This window comes from Cucumis sativus, chromosome 3 (genome assembly GCF_000004075.3).
Source record: "Cucumis sativus cultivar 9930 chromosome 3, Cucumber_9930_V3, whole genome shotgun sequence".
NCBI classification, from domain to species: domain Eukaryota; kingdom Viridiplantae; phylum Streptophyta; class Magnoliopsida; order Cucurbitales; family Cucurbitaceae; genus Cucumis; species Cucumis sativus.
Genome location: NC_026657.2, coordinates 21,593,101 through 21,612,691, shown reverse-complemented (window position 1 = coordinate 21,612,691; position 19,591 = coordinate 21,593,101). Strand labels below are relative to the sequence as shown.

At 29.9% G+C, this 19,591-nt stretch overlaps 1 protein-coding gene and 1 long non-coding RNA gene across 3 annotated transcripts; one reads left to right on the top strand and one right to left on the bottom strand.

Moving 5' to 3' along the window:
- Nucleotides 1–1,570: 1,570 nt before the first annotated feature.
- On the bottom strand, nt 1,571–4,070 carry LOC101206723 (protein JINGUBANG). Of its 2 annotated transcripts, none has more exons than XM_004151335.3 (3): nt 3,373–4,069; nt 2,835–3,180; nt 1,571–2,085 (listed from the first exon to the last, which is right to left on the bottom strand). In XM_004151335.3, the coding sequence occupies exons 1-3, from the start codon at nt 3,956–3,958 to the stop codon at nt 1,680–1,682; spliced, it is 1,338 nt and encodes a 445-aa protein (XP_004151383.1). In that variant the 5' UTR covers nt 3,959–4,069; the 3' UTR covers nt 1,571–1,679. The 2 variants fall into 2 exon arrangements, with proteins under 2 accessions (XP_004151383.1, XP_031737991.1); XM_031882131.1 differs by having other exon boundaries at nt 1,818–1,927; nt 3,373–4,070.
- A 5,968-nt stretch (nt 4,071–10,038) lies between these two features.
- LOC116402650 lies at nt 10,039–13,660 on the top strand. The gene is made up of 4 exons (XR_004215114.1): nt 10,039–10,063; nt 11,102–11,171; nt 11,336–12,928; nt 13,320–13,660. It is a non-coding gene; the product is annotated as an uncharacterized LOC116402650 (long non-coding RNA).
- The last annotated feature ends 5,931 nt before the right edge of the window (nt 13,661–19,591 follow it).

The following is a 19,591-nucleotide window of genomic DNA, read 5'->3' as shown; positions in this document are numbered from 1 at the left end:
GTTCCATAATCCAACTCTTCCCCCAAACACACTCGAACAGTTTATTTGATTTACACCGTTTATTTATAAAATACAATTTTTTTAATGTATTTAAACTATTTTTAGGACATATTATTATGATATTATTCTGTCTATTCCTTCCTTAAATGTGTTGTTCTTAGTCCTTAACTTGGCTTATACCTCTAATAAAATATGAATGAAATAGAGTATTATTCTTGAAAACATCCTAATCCCAAGCTTTTCTCACCCAATGAAAAGCCATTTTAAATTTAGTTATATTATTGATTTGGTTCTTATTTTTATTTCATTTATTTCAGACTTTTTTTATCATACAGAAAAAAAAAATCTTCTAGGTTCCAAATTAAAATACGTCCTTTATATCAATCTTGAACTATTTCATTCACAATTGTCATTATAATAGGTAAAAGGGGACTATACTATAGGTCTTAAATTCTAGGTTATGTACTCATTTTAAGTTGTCACATTTTCTCATGTAAAACTTTAAGAAATTAGGTTATGTAAATTTTTTTATTACCAATTGGGAAAGGTAACCTTGAATGTGCATAATTATAACAACATTCAATCAACCAAAATCTAAAAGAATTAACTGATTTTAGAATTAAAAAGGGCAAGTAGGGGACAATGATCATGCTTCAAAATTTTCGGGAAAAAATTTTGGAATTTTTTTTTTGCTGAATTTCAACAAAAATTTGAGATTCCTTTTCAAATTTGAAGAATTATTTTATTTTGTTCTTCCTCTGTTTTGTTGAAATTTCAAGATTTATAAGCATAGGTACAACACCAATAAGATTTTTGAATTATTTATATCCAAAAAAAATTTCTTCCGCTAAAAATTCAAAATTGTTAATTTTTTAATTTAAAAATAATACTAACGTTAAGATTCATCTCAAATGACATGAAGCTTTTAACAATCACGACACATTTTTAAAAGTTATATATTGTTCCACGTATGCCTCAAGTTAGACTAAGTAATTGATTCAATTACTTTAACCAAACTACCTACAAAACTTTTAAAAATTAATCAAACTACCGATTGAATTAATTTTAAATAATTTCAAACAAAAAGAATTAGATGGCCACACCACTTTCTCAATTTGTAACTTTATTTTCAACTAAAAAGCTTTTATTTATAAAGAAATTAAAATTAAAAAAGCCACAAAAGAGAAAACCCCTTATTTTTAACCTCATCCAAAATTTATTTGACTAAAATTTCACATTATTATACCTTAAAAATTGAACTGATATGAGTTTGTTTTCCTTTTCCCATTTGAAACTTTCATAAACATTATTTCACTTTAATTTTTTTTCTAAATTTTAGACGTTGTAATTGTTTTTCCATTTTCTTAAAAAACTATGCTCTTGGCATCAACATTTACACACCTTTGGAATGTGTACACCTAAATATTGACTTAATTTATAGAAATGATCTAATATAGTCTAATTAGAATTCACAATCAACTTTTCTTAGCTAATTATCTATTTCCACTGATTTCAAATTTTCGAAATCTCTCAATATTTTAATTGACATCCATATTTAAAAAATATATAATGTTTCAAACAATATCTTAAAATTAATTATTATTGTTCCCGGCCCACTGTATTTTTCCTACATATATAGGATTTGAAGTAATAATTAATTAAAGAGACGATAATTAAAATTAGATACAATAATAATATTCATCCCCCTGAAGCTTCCTCTTCTCCACCCAAGAAGGAGAAAGAACAGGATTATGATTCCCACATATTTCAGCAATCTCCTTCTTCAACGACTGTGGAGCAAAAAGCTTGAGTCTCCATACCTTGAAAGTCTGATCCAAACTACCACTGCAAACCAACATATTTCCCATATTATCCATCTCGGTCGCCGCTGCCAAGCACCGGACTGGTCCATGGTGGCCCTCGATCACTGAAATGCACGAATGAACAAACTCATTATTCCCTATTTCTTCTCTTCTCCAAACCCTTATGGTCGTGTCTTCAGAACCACTCAGAATCAAATCTTTTACTGCCACTAAGCATAGAACTCCAAAGTGATGACCTTGTAAGAACCCTCCATGGTTGTACCTATGTCAACATAATGGGTTTATTTTCCTCTTTTCATTATACTTTACAACCGCACAGTTTTAATTTTGTGTTTATTGTTGGACTATGTTCCGTTTTATGTAACTGATTTTATTTTTTGGTCTTCTTTATTTTAATTTATGGTAATAATTTAGGTGGTGCCGTATCTAATTCTATATATATGCATCCCTTATTTGACATATATATAGTGAAAACAAAATTGAAAACACTTTGGAATACGTTAATTCAGCTGAAATATTTGATTCTTATTGTATTCCCTATTAACTTATACAGTACTTGGTTAAAAAAATCAATTTTATTTTCATTACACGCAAATTGCTATTTATGCAATTATCTAATTATCTATAATGCATAGAGATACGTACAAGCTAGACAAACCTATTTTTTAAAATTTATATACTTATTTCATTTTCAGTTTAATTATGAATTTTACATTAGTTTATTTAAGAAAAATTTTAAAAAATAGAACGTTCCATAAAATATTAAAAATCAATTGCATTCTAAATAATTTCTTAAACTTGTATATTTGGCATTTCTTAATAAAATTTGTCTAGTAATTGGAAATAATTTAGCCGGTACAAATATATTGTTTGTAGGTTTCTAAGTTTTGAGCTACATTGGATAAGCGGATTAAAAATAGTGTTTACAAGTTTTCTCAAGATGATTATCAAAAATATGTTGTCTGGAATCCTAAATAATCTTAATTAAGTTGAGTGGTGATTTAACCGTACCTACTCGAGGAGCTCTCCTTCTCCCAGAAGTTGATGAGGCCGTCCGAAGAACCAGAGTAGAGAAAGTTGTAGGGTTTCAGCGACGATGACGAGGAGAAGGATGAGAGGCTTAGAGCTAGGGCGTTGACTGGAGAGAGTTGGAACTTGAGAATCATGGTTAAAATATGAGAGCTTTCTCCGAAAACCCTTCTCCAAATCTTGACAGAGCCATCAGAAGAGCAGGTGAAAACACAGCCATCTTCTTGATTTATGAGGATTGCATTTACATGGCCTTCATGAGCAATAAATGAATCCACACATCGATTTTCTGAGATCTTCCATGCTTTCACTGTGCTATCCCACGAACCTTTTCCAATAAATCAAAACCAACCAACCAACTTAAATTTTGCTCCACCTTAATCTTTCAAACTTCCCAACCCCCATTTGTTAAACTATTTTATTTCTTATTTTTAAAAATTTAAAGGTAAAAACAGAAAAACTAAAACAAAAAAATTAAAATAGTTATCAAACACAGGATATACCAATGAAATATAGTTACCAGTATAGAGAAGCTTATCAGCATCATTGTAAGCCAGGCAAGATATACAATCAGTATGATATTGCAGCCGCCGGCTACTCTTTCTCACTACCAAAAAAGAGCGTTTTGATGGTAAAGTTGAAATTTTTTTTGCTTTCAATCTCTTGTTTCCCATTTTCACTTCCCAAATCCGAACTCTATAATCCCCATGACAACTAAACACCATCCTCCCACTCCCAAACATTGCCCCAACTTCACCGGACCTAGCCTTTATAAACCCAACTCCGGTGCATTCCGGCAGCTTCCACGACTCAATCCGCCCACTCTCGGACCCCACAAATATAAACTCCTTTGTCATTGCAATCGACAGTATGTTGCCGTCAGGCCGGTGGAGCGACGCTATGCAGTGGTAAATGAAATGTTGATGGTTTGTGGACGGTGGAGGTGCTGGGGACATGGCCCATGGAGCTGGGACGGAGGGCCTGGATGGAGAATTAGGAAAGTGAATGGGATCGGGTAATACGGCGGTGTTTTGTGGTAAGTCGATGCTTTTTGTTTGTTCTTCCATAGAAGTCCAGAGATCGGTTTGTTGGAGGTGGAATTCCATGGCGGATTGAGAAGGAAGATCAAAGGTGGAAGCTGTGATGGGAGTTTGAAATTTGATGGTCTTTCTTATGTTTTTTCGTTTAAATTGGAAATTTAAGAAGGATCCAAAAAAACATGTGTCAATTAGAAAAGATTTTCAATATAGAAATACAAAAATTTTGACATCATTGTTATATGAAAAAGGATGGAATTCATTGATCCATGTTAGCATAGGGTCCACAAATATTTATGTATATAAATTTATATTGTGAAAGAGGAGAGTACGATATTCTCGTATTACTAAAAAAAATTGGCGTGCATATGTAACCTTCATACCAATTTGTTTATGATACAAATGTATTGACAAATGAAGAATAAATAACAAAAAAGAGAATAATAAGGTTGTTTTTTCTTTTTGGTTTATGAAATTGAGTAATATAGGGTGTTTAGCCATGTTCTCATTAAACTCTAAATAACAAAATAAAAAAGAAATATAAGTCCGTTTGATTGATCTAATAAAAAAATATATTTTTTAAAAACTCATTTTTATTTATATATTTTTAATAAAAAGTTATTAAAATACACTTAAAAAACCTAGTTTGAATAGTTATGGAACAGTTGAGTCTGTTTGGATTTTTTTTTAAAAATCATTTTAAAAAACTTTTAAGGTATTTGGTAACTTTTGGAAATGTATTTTCATGTTATAGTAAAATTAATAAAACACCCCTCGTTTTTTACCTAGCCAAATAATTTTCTCCTTTGCTGCAAAATTCAGACCAAATTAGATGTTGTTTTTAAATTGCACACCTTCTTATATCTAATTGATATTATAGTATTTAGAAAATATTATTATTATTATGTTTCTTGGCTCGAGATTAATTCTAATTTTTATGATTATAAATTTAATATTTGTGCTTTTAAAATAAAATTGCCTAAAAAAATTTAATACAAAAAAAAAATTAACGTCTAGAGTTTTATTTCTAATTTTAAATTTCTAAAAAAATAAATAGTTTGTGATTTATTTCAAAATATATTTCATTCTAAAAAAAATCAAACATATGTGTTTATTTATTAAATTAATTCAAATGTTTAATAGTCCTTTATCGTAATTTGAATTAAATATAAACATTTTTGGTATATGACAAACCATACAAAATTAAGTTTATAATACTTATAAAAGAATCTAACACGTGTTTAAAATTTAAATTTATTTTAAAATAGTGTTTAACTAAAAGAAAATGTATTTTTGTTAAAAATTTAAATTTATTTTAAAATAGTGTTTAACTAAAAGAGAATGTATTTTTAAAAAGTATTTTTTATAAATAATTCAAACATACTCCTATTTTTATAAATTAAACACTTGAAAATATACTCATCTCTATTTAACTAAGGTTTAAAGTCAGGTTAGGCGCTTGCCTTTCAACCTTGACGTGCTGACTGAAGAGTGGATCCAACAATTTTTTTTTCCACATTTAATATTGAACTTATTTTATTTTATAACTGCTTCATTTCTAACTTTTTAAAACTATTTTATACATATTTAATAGAAACATACATTGACAAGCAAAGAATGAATAACATGAAAAGGGAAGTCATTTTTCTTTTCAGTTTATGTAATTAAGTAATAGTGTGTTTGGTTACGTTTCTAAACTCAATAAAATAGACTCCAAATGAAAAAAGAAAATTTAATCTTTATGTAAACACACTTCACTTTTTTAAAAACTTTAAATTTGATGGCCATAAAAAACTAGTCAAATAAATGCTTAGTCCAATGTTTTATATGTGTAATTGTATGTTTGGTTATTTGAAAAAAAGAAAGAAAGGAAGAAAAGGAATTAATAAGTGAATTCAATTGTGAGACAAGCCACCATGTCTATGTGTCCCAAGGGATACAAATCATCAATGAGACATGCAATCAATGTATTAAATGTTAGTAAGGAAAAACGTGAGTTTGAATTATGGTTGATTTACATTTTTTTTTCTTTTTTTGTTCCTTTTCTTTTAAGAAGTTTACTTTCTGTTTTAATTATTTTCTTTTGAATAAATGATACAATATGTTTGTAGATGTATATTCAAATATTTCAATTAAGTGGGATGCTCCTCTTTATATCTCACTCTTCCGAATTAATCTCAACTAGTTATTGTTATTGTTTTTTTTCTTTTTTCTTTTTATTATCCTTTTATATGCAAATTGGGGGATTACGAGAGATTTGAACCCAAGTACTCAGCTTCCGATTTGAGCTTAACCTCTTCCAAAATGCTTTTATTTTTTAATCAACCATTATCCATACAAAATTAATGATTTTTTGAAAATGGTAATTGACAGAAGAAGATGGGATTGATAGTTCATTTAATTTGATTTTATGATTAATTTGTTTATCTTAATTAATTTGAAAGCACCTAGGAAGATCATAGTTTCAAGTTAAGTTTTTAAGTATGTTTAAGTCTCTTTTGGTTCACGCTCAAGCTCATATATTGTCCTTTACTTAGAGCTAACAAGAAAAATAGCAAATTTAAAATGTTCATTCAAGTAAATAACAAAAAGTTTCAAAATAGTAAAATAGCAAATTGAATTTTATAAATAGAAAACATTAATTACCAAAAGACGAAAATACCCTATAATACCAACTAGTGAAAGATGGAAATGACCCTTAAACGTAAATCTAACTAATCCACAAATATAGAAAAACAATTATGAAAAAAAAAACAATAATAAAGTGTTCCAATTTAGTTCATTATCAACAAGTTTTGATTTAACTTATTCCCCATCCTATTGAATCAAAGAAAGTTATAAAAAAATTATCTATAAAAATTTAGTTATCATCTTCTCCAATCTACTAAAATCAAATATAAATACACAAAAATATAACTAATCAGATATAACAAATATATACAATTTTATTTTAGTTACCTTATGCCACAAATCTACATACAACTACACAAAAATACACTATAACTAAAACAATTTGATACAATTATACACAAACATATACTATAACTGCAACAGTGTTAAAAAAAAATTGATTTGTTTCTTCCACAATCTTTCAATCACTTTACAAGAAATTACACTATGCCTAAAACATTCACAAACCATGCAAAGAAAAAAAACATATATACATTCTAACAAATTTGGGTCTATTAATTAGAACTCAGCATATGTTTTTTATTCACGTTGATTTGTAACCATGACTTCTTAAATACAGTTTCATCTCAATTTAACATTCATAAATAATACTACCATGATAATAAAAAGATCAATACTTAAATGATAATTGTTTATTTGAGAGAATGTCCTCTTTTATATAATCTTTAAAAATAAATAGGTTTGAAGTCGCCATCAACTATATTAAGGTGTTATTGGTCACCCAAAAAGATGCTCTACATAAACTGTACACAAATTGTCAGGAGTCAGTTATGTATAGAAAATATGATACCACCCTACAACACTCATAAAAATGGTCACCAAAATTTATCTTTTAAACTAAATTAAAAGGGTTTACAAAACAAAGTTTTTTATTTGGTTTTTTAAAATGTCATATGGTTTTCAATTCACATCAAAGAAAATTAAATCTAAGCATGAATTGATAATCATGGGTGACATAAGAGCCATTAGAAAAATGAAGTTTATTTGTTTTTTGTTTTAAAAAGTGATTCTTTTTATTTATTCACCTCAAAAATATTAAAATACCAAACTTTGATATTTTAATATTCATCATATGTGTCTAATGAAAAATTTTATGTGAATTCATAGATAACATTATTTAGTCTCATTTAAATATTTAAAGTATGAAATTGTTTATAATTTTAAAAACAAAGTATTAATTAAATTTCAAATAAATAAATTTCATATATTAATGGAATTTAAGTTATAAGACTCGTAACAAGTATTACTTCTTTCTTCCTGGTTTTAAACTTTTATATTTAAATTTTTTTTAAAAAAAAATAGTATACAGGCTGTGAAATAAAATAATAGTTGTGAAATAAAATAATAAGATAGACTGTGAAGTAAAATAATATGCAAGGAAACTAATTAATAAAATAATATACAGTCGTGTTGTAACATAAAATAATATGCCTACATACTATGAGATAAAATAATACAATAAATAAGATAGATGTCAAATAAATAACGCACAATGACAAACAAATAACGCATGATGCCAAATAAATAATGATAATGTCAAATCAAATAAAGATAGAGTGATTCTAATGAATCTAAACCCACACAAATCTCAACTACAGTAGTTAAATTGGCCTAAATATAAAAAAATTTAAAGCACACTAAACCGATCTGACCTTAATAAATTTGAAACCACAATGGCCAAACAAAATTAATATGACGAATGCAGTAATCACCGAATCATTCAATTGGAAAAAAGAAAGAGAAAACACCTTTGAAGACCTTGATTATGGAGAAAAAAAATCTTCCTGTCTTCTCAACCCTCCTAGATAACAACTAATCAAAACGATTTTTTTTTTTTTATAGTAAAAGGAAAATCTAGAATGTGAACGCTCTTAGAAGAAAAGTCTCCCCAAGAAAAGCTTTTCCTTTGTTTTTTATATGGGATAAGGTGGTAGTTTTTACAGAGAGGGTATAAGGGAAAGGGAAGTGATTTAAGGTAGAGGAAGTGGGGAAGTGATTTAAGGTAGAGGGAAAAAAGATTGTGGAAGAGAAAATTGGGGGAAGTGTTTAGAGGGGGTGATTGAGGGAAAATAGAGAGGAAACGTGAGATTCTATTATATTTTTTCTTTTTTCGTCTGTTTTTCAAAAAAGTAAATTGAAATATTAAATTCTTTTATATAAAAAAAATAAAGTAAAGTAAATAAATGAATATAAAAAATAAAAAAGATGGACAAAATAACATCGATTTCCCACAAAGAAAACGGTCAGAGTGCTGACAAGACATGTAATGGAGATGCTGCTACGTGGATTTTATTCATATAAATTTGACATGTTTTACATTCCCTTGCATATTTTATACAGTCTGATTTCATCGTTCTCCAATAATAATTAGATATAAGTATTTGTCTAGCCATTATGATTTCATATTCTTTCATGAATTTTTGTCATAATTTGTTTTGCTTCTTTCACATCAACACACTGAAGGAGCACCATATCATGGTTTCTTTTATAAAAAACTTCACCACTTAAGAAAAAGTTAATGGTCAACCTTTTAATTATGCGCTTATCATTCTTTGAAGCTCCATATGGATATTCTCTACACTTTATGTACTGCTTTATGTCAAAATATCATAATTTGTTATCATTTTCAAAATTCATGCAATATGTCGGTGCATCTCACTTAGTAATTTGGATTGGATAAAGTTCACATTCAAAATTAAGATCAAACATAACTGCCAGGGTGGTTAATGCATGTTTCATTCGATTATCCTCCCTACGAACATGGTCAAATAGAATTTCCTCAAAATTTTGAGATAATTTTGTAATGTATTGGCTATAAGGCACCTATTAGCACCTCATGTTTTCCATTCTTCCTTGACTTGATGTATTACTAGCATTGAGTCACCCAAAACTTTAAACTTTTTAATACTCATGTCTGATGGAAATGGTAGACATGCGCGCGGAATTAGAATCAAATTTTACTCAACTAAACAAGTTTAGTGATTAACATGCATAGAAAATCCTAAAATAATAAAGGTGAGCACTACAACAAAAACTACATACTACGACAGTTGTGTACATCAAAAAATAGAAGGGAGGAAAAAAAATTGTCACAAAAAGTAAAAATCCGCGTTTTTGGCGGGAAAAGACGGAATTTTTCGGATAACAGTTTCCGTGACAGTTATTTAATGTCATAGAAGTTACATAAATAATTTATTTAATTTATTAAAATAAAATTAATTTTAAATGAAAATTAAAGTCTATTAAAGCTTTTCCCCCAAATCTAAAGTTCCTTAACATTTTTCCAAACCCTCATACGAACAAGGCCATCTCCATCCGACCATCTACATCCGACCACCTTCATCCGACCATCTCCCGGTGTCGTCACCGCCACCGCCCCCTCATGCCCGTCTCTTCACTCAAAACCCTCACAAAATGTCTTTGCTTTCACATTAATTTTCTCTTTGGAAGGAGCGAGTGAAGAATTTTTTTTTATGGAGGAAGGTATGTTGGATTTGCTTATGAAACAATATAGACTCTGTTTTTATGGTACCCTTGAGGGAAAAGGGCATTTGCTATTGGAAAGTTTTTATGGCCTTACCAAATTTGAATTTGCCCACCATGTGTTTGATGAAATTCCTCAAAAAAAAAATCCAGTTTTTAAGGTGTTTGTATATCTAGGTATGAATGAATGTGATGTTAGTTTAAGATGCAAAAATATTAGTAGTTGTGTCTTTTTTTATATATATTTTCTCTTTTTGGTCAAAGGGTTGTATATGTTGATCTTGATGAGATTCTAATGAATCTTGTAAAAACCTAATTGTCTTGTATATTAAAAATACCCTTCTACTTTCTTTCTTTAAAGAACTTTACTTCACACAAAAAGAATGGTAAAAATCTAGTAAAAGGAACAACAAGAATTTGGTATTATTCTTCAAGAAACAAATGAAGAAACTATTGCATTCATAATTCATAGTTTCTACATTTAATCTTATTCAAAACTCTTACATAACTGTACAACATCTATGATTGTTATCTTGATTTGCCTCAAAGAATTAATTATCAGGATACGGATGCGGCCATCCCAACCATATCATTGGCCATGACACAGGTTTGAACATTTGTTACGGTATGAACTGAATTGTTCTAAATTTGAAATTACAAGACTAATTTGTTACTAACTTGAGAGTAAATTGTTGTATAACCTAACTTATTGCTTCTAATTGAATGAGATATACAATTTAGGAAGTTAAATTAAATTAAACATGAGTATTTGCCATTAAAAATAGAAAAACTTTCTTGATGATAATCTATTTTCAAACTTTTGGTTTTTCATATCACTAGGTATAAGCGATAGTGTCTCTTAAACACTTTTTAGCAACCTCTTTTACATAGAGTATATTACATGATAGTGTTTTATTTAGTTGGTGGTGTATTACTCTCTTTAGTTTTTTTGTTCTCAAGCTTCACTTGATCATTTTAATCTCTTACAAAGTGTTGAACCTAGTTTGTAACTCTTGAAAATTATTGTGTTTTTATTAGGTCTTGCACTAATAATCGATCGATCTACTGTAATGATGAAGCTACGTACCAAACAAGTGATTGATATTTGGTTAGTGATAAGACTTGTTGTAATTTCGTTATTCACAACAATACCTTGTTGTATTTAGTTTTTTCAAAAATGTTAGTATTAGTCTAGGATATAAGAAGCCTAAAGTTTTACTTGACTATGCATGCTAACTTAATTTAATAATAAATGTGTACGTTCCAACCCAGGTGCAGCTTCTTATTTGCGTGACTGGACAAATTTGGCTGCAACTCATGATAATCTCACCAATTCAATAAGTCTAACTTATCCCTATATATTTTTGTCTGATTCTTTATTGTTTTCCATTACCTGAATTATCAATTCCTAGCTTTTAATTATTGTCATTAAGAGCTTTCTAAGAGCTATGGTCTACAAACTTTTTTTTTTTTTTTTTGTTTACTTGTGAATTGATTTGCATGCAAAATCTTATTTGGTAAGTTGAGTAATTTGGGAGAATTGGATTAGTTTTTATTGATATTAGTTTAAATGACTTCAAAGTTATACTTTTATTGATTCTCGTTTTGTTTATGGTTTGAGTAATTGTACTACCTGGACAATCCTTCTTTGTAATATTACAACAATCACTACTGTTGTCACAATTGTAGAGATTCTTAAGAATAATGGGCTAGCTACGTAAAAGAAAATAATCCATAATTTTTAATGTTAATCTCTCTTAAGGTTGAAAGAGCATGATATCTTTCTTAAGGTTGAAAGGTTTCATCACCAGTCTTATCAAACTTAGGAATAATATCTTTGATTCATATGGACTGAAATTATTTCTCTTAATTTTTTTGATTCACATATAATAAATTTTAATTTTGAAGAAGAAAATGTCTGACTTTATTTTCTTTTGTCACGTGTTTATTTATTTTCTTCTCCATGTTGTTTAATGGCTTTACATTGTTCTTGGAGATTACAGAAGCTCCTAAACTACATAAAACATAAATATAATAATCCAACTATGATCATAATTGAGAACAATATGTACATCAAAAGCCTATAAACATTGTAGAATTGTGATGAAGTTTTCAAATGGAAGGAAAGTTGCAGTTTGGGGTTATATATATTTAACATTTTTGTTCATTATAAGATACCTTTGTTTTGACATTTGATCTTCTTGTTAATTCTTTGAGTTGGTAAATAGTAACTCATGTGTGGGATGTGACGATGTGAGTGTGGGTTGTAGTTCCATAATCATCTGTCATCGGTTATCGTCGCTCATCGACCTCACCTGCCGTTTCACTTATTGAGCAGGTAACAAATTTGTTTTTTCATGTTTGATGCCTTGACGATTTTGAATTATTTTGCATTGGAATCATTAGAATGCAACTGTGTCTTGCGGATGCGTTTAATTGTCAGGTAAGCATTATTTGTAGTTTTAGAATCTGAATCTACTTTGTTGCTTCATATCCAATTATTATGCATAAGGCTGGGGGTTAGGGTGCCTTGCAGATGCGTTTAATTGTTAGGTAAGCATTATTTGTAGTTTTAGAATATGAATCTACTTTGTTGCTTCATATCCAATTATGCATAAGGCTGAGGGGGGTTGAAATGAAGGGCCGAAAATGTTCTCACAAAATTTTTGGCAATCTAGTTATTTTCCTATAATCTCACTATTGTCTTGTTTCAATCTTACATCATTGAGAGTATTAACTTCTGACCTATTTGTACAATATGTATTAATATATATGTCTATAGGAGGTCAATGACATGTGCAAAATTTAGGGGCCAAATGAATTCAAACAACAGAATGAAAGCTAAGGTCCAAACTTAAAAAGAAGGTATCCTTGACATTTCATCTGATGAAGTAAGTATGTTAATAATATATGTCTTATTATGGGAGGAAAGATATGAAATATTTCATATATTAGTGAAAAGTTTAGATTTTTTTGAATGAGAAAGAAAAGACACTTGAGATTTTGATTTGAATCTTTGATGAATGAGTTATTGTTCTTTGTAATGTGGTGATATTATTCAAAGGTTGTTAAAGGAAATGTTGGTGATGAAATTTTACACTAATGTGCGATCTTGATAGCTGTTAAAAATTTCCTTTACGTGGGTGATGAAATTTGTATTTAAAATGTTGATTATCTTGTTAAGAGAAAATTACTTTGATGTTAATTGTTATCCGTTGAGGGTACTGATAAATATCTTGTTGTCATGTGGAAACAGGGAAAGAAATGGCAAGCCAAGCAGCTAATTCTATCAATGGCAACATGAAGGCAAACCTTCTGTACTTTTACACTCATACATATTAATCATGTTGTCTTTGTAGGTTCAACAGGAGTCGACAACTTCATGAGTTTTCTTTCAAAGAATATTTTCAGAGACGAACATTCTCGGTTGGTCGTTTATGCTTCTGCAGAAAATCTTGTTAGATGTATTCTAATGGTATTTAAAATATATTTTGATTAAGGGTTGGGATTGTAAATTGTTGACACTTGATTGGAAATGTATGAATATTATAAATTGTATTATATCGTATATATATTAAAGTGTTAGCTACTTTTTTCTATATGGGTGTCAATATTATAAATTCAAAATTGTCATTCTCAGCTACATTATTGTCATTCAAATGGTTCGTGTAATGGTGGAGCGACAAGGAGAACAGGAAAAAACTGTAGTAAATTGAGAAATTTGCAACAGAAAATAAATGACGTAATAAATGAATTTGTGACAGTTATTAATTGTTGTCAATCCGAAAACGATGACAGTTGTTTAATAAAATAAATTGTCACGATTGCCCTATATGTGACAGAAAAAAATGTCGTCAATAGCAAAACAATGACATTTTTATACAAAAAAACTGTCGCGATTAACATATTCATGACAATTAAAAAATGTCACAATAAATGAATTCGCGACATTTATTTAACCGTCGTTAATACACAAATGATGATAGTTATTTGTTGTCATAAAATAAAATATGACAGTTATTTGACGTCGTTGAATTCTGATTAACGACATTTATTTCACGTCATAAAATAACTTATTGCGACAGTTTTTAAAAATTGTCATCGAAGGACTTTCCATGACTCCCGCTTCTATGACTGAAAATAACTGTCGTGAATTTCGTTTACGACAGTAAATAACTGTCGTTGTAGACTACTTTTCTACTAGTGGAGGTTTTCTTTTATCCTTATCTTGTATTCTCCTCACGTGCTTTTCACAATCTCCTCACGAAATCAAAGCCGGGACTACCACTAGCGTTGACTCGCTATTCTTCGGACTTAGAATCGAGTTGCACTACTACAAAACTGACTTTACTTGACGCTTCAAAACTGTCAAGTAAAGATTTACTTGACGCTTTTAAATGTGTCAAGTAATCCAATGTCTAATAAGGAAGATATACTTAACTGTTTTTAAGCGTCAAGTAAGGTCAGTTTACTTGACAGGTAAAAAGCGTCAAATATATGAGATTACTTAACGCTTTTTTACTACAGGTGTTAAAAAAAAACTGATAACCCGACCAACCCGACTTACCCAATCCAAATCGTAAGGGTTGAGTTTGGTTAGATTTTACGTTGGGTTGAAAAAATGAAAAAAATTAAATTTTGGGTCGGGTAGCCGGGTTGGACTAATAGGGGTCACCCGACCCGACCCGGTTATAAGTCATATTAATATATATATATATATATATATATATAACTTAAACTAAGAAAAGCCCAAGCCGTACATCTTCCTCTTCGTTCTATTCTGCTCCACTTTGCATGCACCTCTCCTTCAACCTCTTCCTCAATCGCACGCAGTCGTCTCCTTCATCAAGATTTTTGTTGTTCGCCTCTCTCCTTCTCGCTCCGCCTTGCAGCCTCTCCTTCAGCCAGCCACCCTGTTGTTCACCTCCCTCTTCACCTTTTCCTCACAGTCTCTTCGTCGTTTACCCCTCTCTGAACATAGGTAAGGTTTTATCTTGAATATTTTAACTTGGTTTTCATTAAAGTCAACTCATAATTTTATTTTGGGTTTAGTTTTGATGAGATATTAATTACACCACAAGATGAAGTTTAGGGTTTTTTTTTTTTTTTTGGAAGAAATTGAAAATTATTTAGGCTCTAGATTAAAAAAGTTTGTTCACTTATAACATTCACACATTCAAATAAATAAAAGTAAAGTCTTCTCTGTTTAAATTCGTCCCTCTATATTTGGATTCGATTAATCACGACATAATTTGACTCCACTATCATTTGACCTCAATTCTCGAAAAGTTCTTCCTTCAATTCCTTAGTTTGTAAGCATTTTTTTTTCCAATTAATTTATATAGATATTCATTTGACTCTGCTTTACCCCAACGGGATGAAATGTATTAGTTATTGTTTTAGGCTTTGCCAAGTTATTTTATGTTTGTTTGGATTTATGTGTTGGAGTTGAATGAAAATTTTTAGTTCCTTTTGTTGGGATGAGTGGGATGGAGAAGTTTTCATTGATTTTTTTTATTGTTTGATTATGTTTGTTCAAGAATTGCATTAACTTTTTGATTTTTCAACTTCAATGGTTTCTGCTTATTATCTCTATGTTATTCATAAAGCACATGTTTGCTCTGAAAAATCAAATAAAACCCTTCAAATAAACCATTATTTTTTCACTTACCGGTAAAGCAATAATGAGATGAAAAAATTAAAACTAGACCAACACGTCAACCCAACCCGGCCCAACCTGGATTTTTTGGGTTGAGTTGGGTTGGGTTAACCCTTGTATAGTGAACTGGTAGGGTTCATTTTTTGCCAACTCAGATACTATGGGTTGGTCCATAATTTTCTACCAATCCGGCTTATGTACACCCCTATTTTTTACTCGTCAAGTAATCTAGTGTCAAGAATAATAGTGGTTTTGTTTGACAGATTTTAAGCGTCAAGTAGAATAATGCTTGACAGTTAAGTATATGAGATTTCTTGACATTTTTTACATGTCAAGAATGTGTGTTACTCTTGACACGTTTTGCATGTTAAGTGTTTCTTTAATTATATATTTAAAAATATCTTCATAATCTTTCGTGCAATTGTTTTTAAACCAAACATTTATTATAAGTAAAGCAAGAGAGTACACATACAAATGTGCTAAAGTACACATTAATTGAACAATTGAATGAACTAAACTTTTTCCATCAAAGAACTAATAGTATGTTAACATATATATCAATGAACCATATACATGTAGTTTGCCTAACTTTTCTAACAACCTAAACTTTCCATCTATGTGTAGCCTAACTATAAGTGTATCGACACAGTATCAACTAAACTAATTCATGTAACTATATCAAGTATATCAACAAAATATCACACCTATATCCATTATCAACAAAACTTGTTTATCTAACCCGAAATATAATAACCATAAATCAAATGTGGCTGTCGCGACGTGATCGCGACGCGGAGCGGGACCTCCCCGTTTATTTAATAAATAAATAATTTTGGAGTCGCCACCAATCATATTAAGGTGTGATTGGTCACCCAAAGAAAAGAAATAAGAAAAAAAGGTCTACGTAAAATTATGAGGTTTAGGTTCGAGAGTCAATTATGTATAGGGAAGGTAGCACCCTACAACACCCATAAAATGGTTACCTAATTTTATCTTTTAAAACTAAATTATAGGGGTTCGCAAAACAAAATTTTATTTAGTTTTTTTTTTTCAAATGTCCCATGGTTTTCAATTCACATAGAAGAAAATAAAATCTAAGCCTGAATTGATAATTCTGGGTGGCGTAAAAGTCATTAGAAAAATAAAGTTTAATTCAAAAGATATATATATATTCACCTCAAGAATATTAAAATACCAAAACTTTGATATTTTAATCTCCATCATAGGTGTCTAATGAGAAATTTCATGTATCTAAGAATTAATAAATTCATAGAAAACACTACTCGGTCCCATTAAAATATGAAATGTGTTTATTTTTTTTTTAAAAAAACTATTAATTAATTTCAAGACTTGGATTCGGTCCTTAAGGGAACAACCATCTACTAACCCTAGAACGGGTAAGAGTGAATTCCATCTTACACTCTATGTTCCTAGTTATCCACCCGGTTATACCCCAAAATGGGAGGCTTATTGGGCCAGCGCCATTGAGCTGATCTCACCTATGCCGATCTAAGGATAATCTCGTGTGAACAGAAGTTCATAGTTAGCTCAGGATTAAGATTAAGTTACATTGGATATCTATAAACGAAATAGTTAGTTTTACGAAGTTAACGGTGTTATAACTTAAAAATGACTATTTCATGGTTCGAGTCTTATGTAAACGATTTAGGATCACATCGTATGTACTAACTACAAAGCAAGCCGCATCCATAGTGTCCCTAGAATAAGGTGCCCAATCGTATTCGTATACTATATACTATTTAGGCTATTTACTCGAACTTGATCCACGTTTATGTCTCTACATAAAGTTCAAGTTTACATAATAATAGCTTTGGGACCTTAGTTTATTGGCTTTAAGATTATAGTATCAATAACGACTTATTGAATAGAATATGATTATAAATCACGAGTTTTTAGGACATAAATTCCAACAGATACTACTTCTGCAAAGTGAATCCAAGGACGTCTTAATAAAAAAACTGTAAGTAGGTGTTATTTCCATGACTTGAAAGGCTATATTGAAAGCACATGGGCCAATTTTGATTAGTAAATCAATGTCACCCATTACTTCTCTATGTGACTCATCGAAAGCTGTCACAATCATAGTGCTTGATTTTATGTGTGACATGTCCACCGGAAGCTTCAATATTGTAGATTTAGGAATTATATTAAGAGTTAAACCATTATCCACTAAAACTCTTGCTATGACATAGTCATTGCACTTCACTTGAATATGACGTGCTTTTGTATGGCCTAAACGACATTCAAGAGGAGTTTTATCATCCGTGAAGACTAAGGAATTTGAAGACATAATGTTTCAAATAATTTTGCTAAACTTTTCCACTGAAATGTAATGTCTAACATCTGACTTGTTCAAAATATCTAATAGCACTTTGCAATGAGGCTCTGAATTGAAAAGTAAAGATAATAAAGAAATTTGAGCTGGAATATGATGCATTTGCTCTATGATCTTATACTCACTTTGTTTTACTATTTTCAAGAATTTTTTTGCTTCCTCATCCATATCAGGCTTCTTGTATTCTACATCTTTTGCTATGATGACATCTCTACATCCCACTTTTTGCAATGTTCATTCACATTTTTTCTCTCATTTTTCCTCTTTTACCCCAATATCAAACTACCTAAAGGAGTTGTTAAATTATCTAGTTTGTAACATTTTCCACTTCGAGTTATTCTGTCGAATCCTGTAGTATTATCAACTAAAGGACCTGTAATGACTTGACAATCATAATGCCATAGCACCAGTGGCAGATCCAGAAATTTTATATAAGGGGGCACTATATAACAAACACACTTAAAAAATATTAATTAGCTTTAAAAATTAGTTAATTTAATACGTATTACAATTGTGCTCTGCAAGTTTTCATGTTTCGAAATATATACATAAGTAAAGTAAATATGTGAATTTAAAAATTATATCAAAAAATATAAAATATAAAATAATACATTATTCATGGAATATTGTTGAGAGAATGAAAGTTTGTTAGATAACAAGTGAGTGCTAGGAAATAATGTAGGATTTTATCTTATATAGGTTTATTTTATCTTGTATAGGTTTTTTTTTTCTCTTTTAAAATATTTGAAAGAGATGGGATGGGATTCAAACTCGAGATGTTAGAGTTATAGAGAGGGGCATAACCACTATACCATAAACCAAATTTACTCTTTAAGATGCATTATTTAATACATATTGTACTTTTAAACTTCAAAATTAATATTAAAATACAAAAACCGAGAAAGTGAGCGGGGGCACGTGCCCCCCTAGCCCTTTCTTAAATCCGCCCTTGTATGACACTGCTTTCAAATCCTTAAACTTGAAAGGACCCGGTACTTGGATCGTGAGTTGTTTAAGATTGTAGAAAGTTGACTCAGTACGATTTTCTTGATAAAAGACTATCAAAGGCCTTGAGTAAAAAATAATTTTCCTTTTTTTGCAACTTCATCCATTAATGCATATATTGTATTCTCTTTCATCTCATCCTTTCCTTGTCCTCTATATACTGTGAGTATCTTTAAATCCATAAGTTGTTGTACTTTAAATTTAAATTTACAACATTGTTGGACAATGTCACCTGCAACTCCTTGATAGAATATACAATGTCTGCTTTCATCGTATCATTCATATCTTATATTGGGGTCTAAATATTTATGACTAACATATCCTACTTCAAAAAGACCTCCAAAAAGTGTTTCCATAGACATCAATACCTCATGATCTTCATTTTTAAACTTTTCAACAAGGCAATCTACAGTGTTCACTTTTAAATTTTCATGATTAGCTAGGCAGAGGATTGTTGTTGACATCCAACTTCTCACTAGCGTTTTTGAAGCTTAACCATCCAACATTA

Coding starts and splice junctions, on each gene's coding strand:
- LOC101206723 (XM_004151335.3), bottom strand. CDS start 3,958: ATGGAATTCCACCTCCAACAAACCGATCTCTGGACTTCTATGGAAGAA. Junction 3,181..3,372: donor TGATAAGCTTCTCTATACTG/GTAACTATATTT, acceptor TTATTGGAAAAG/GTTCGTGGGATAGCACAGTG. Junction 2,086..2,834: donor AAGGAGAGCTCCTCGAGTAG/GTACGGTTAAAT, acceptor ATGTTGACATAG/GTACAACCATGGAGGGTTCT.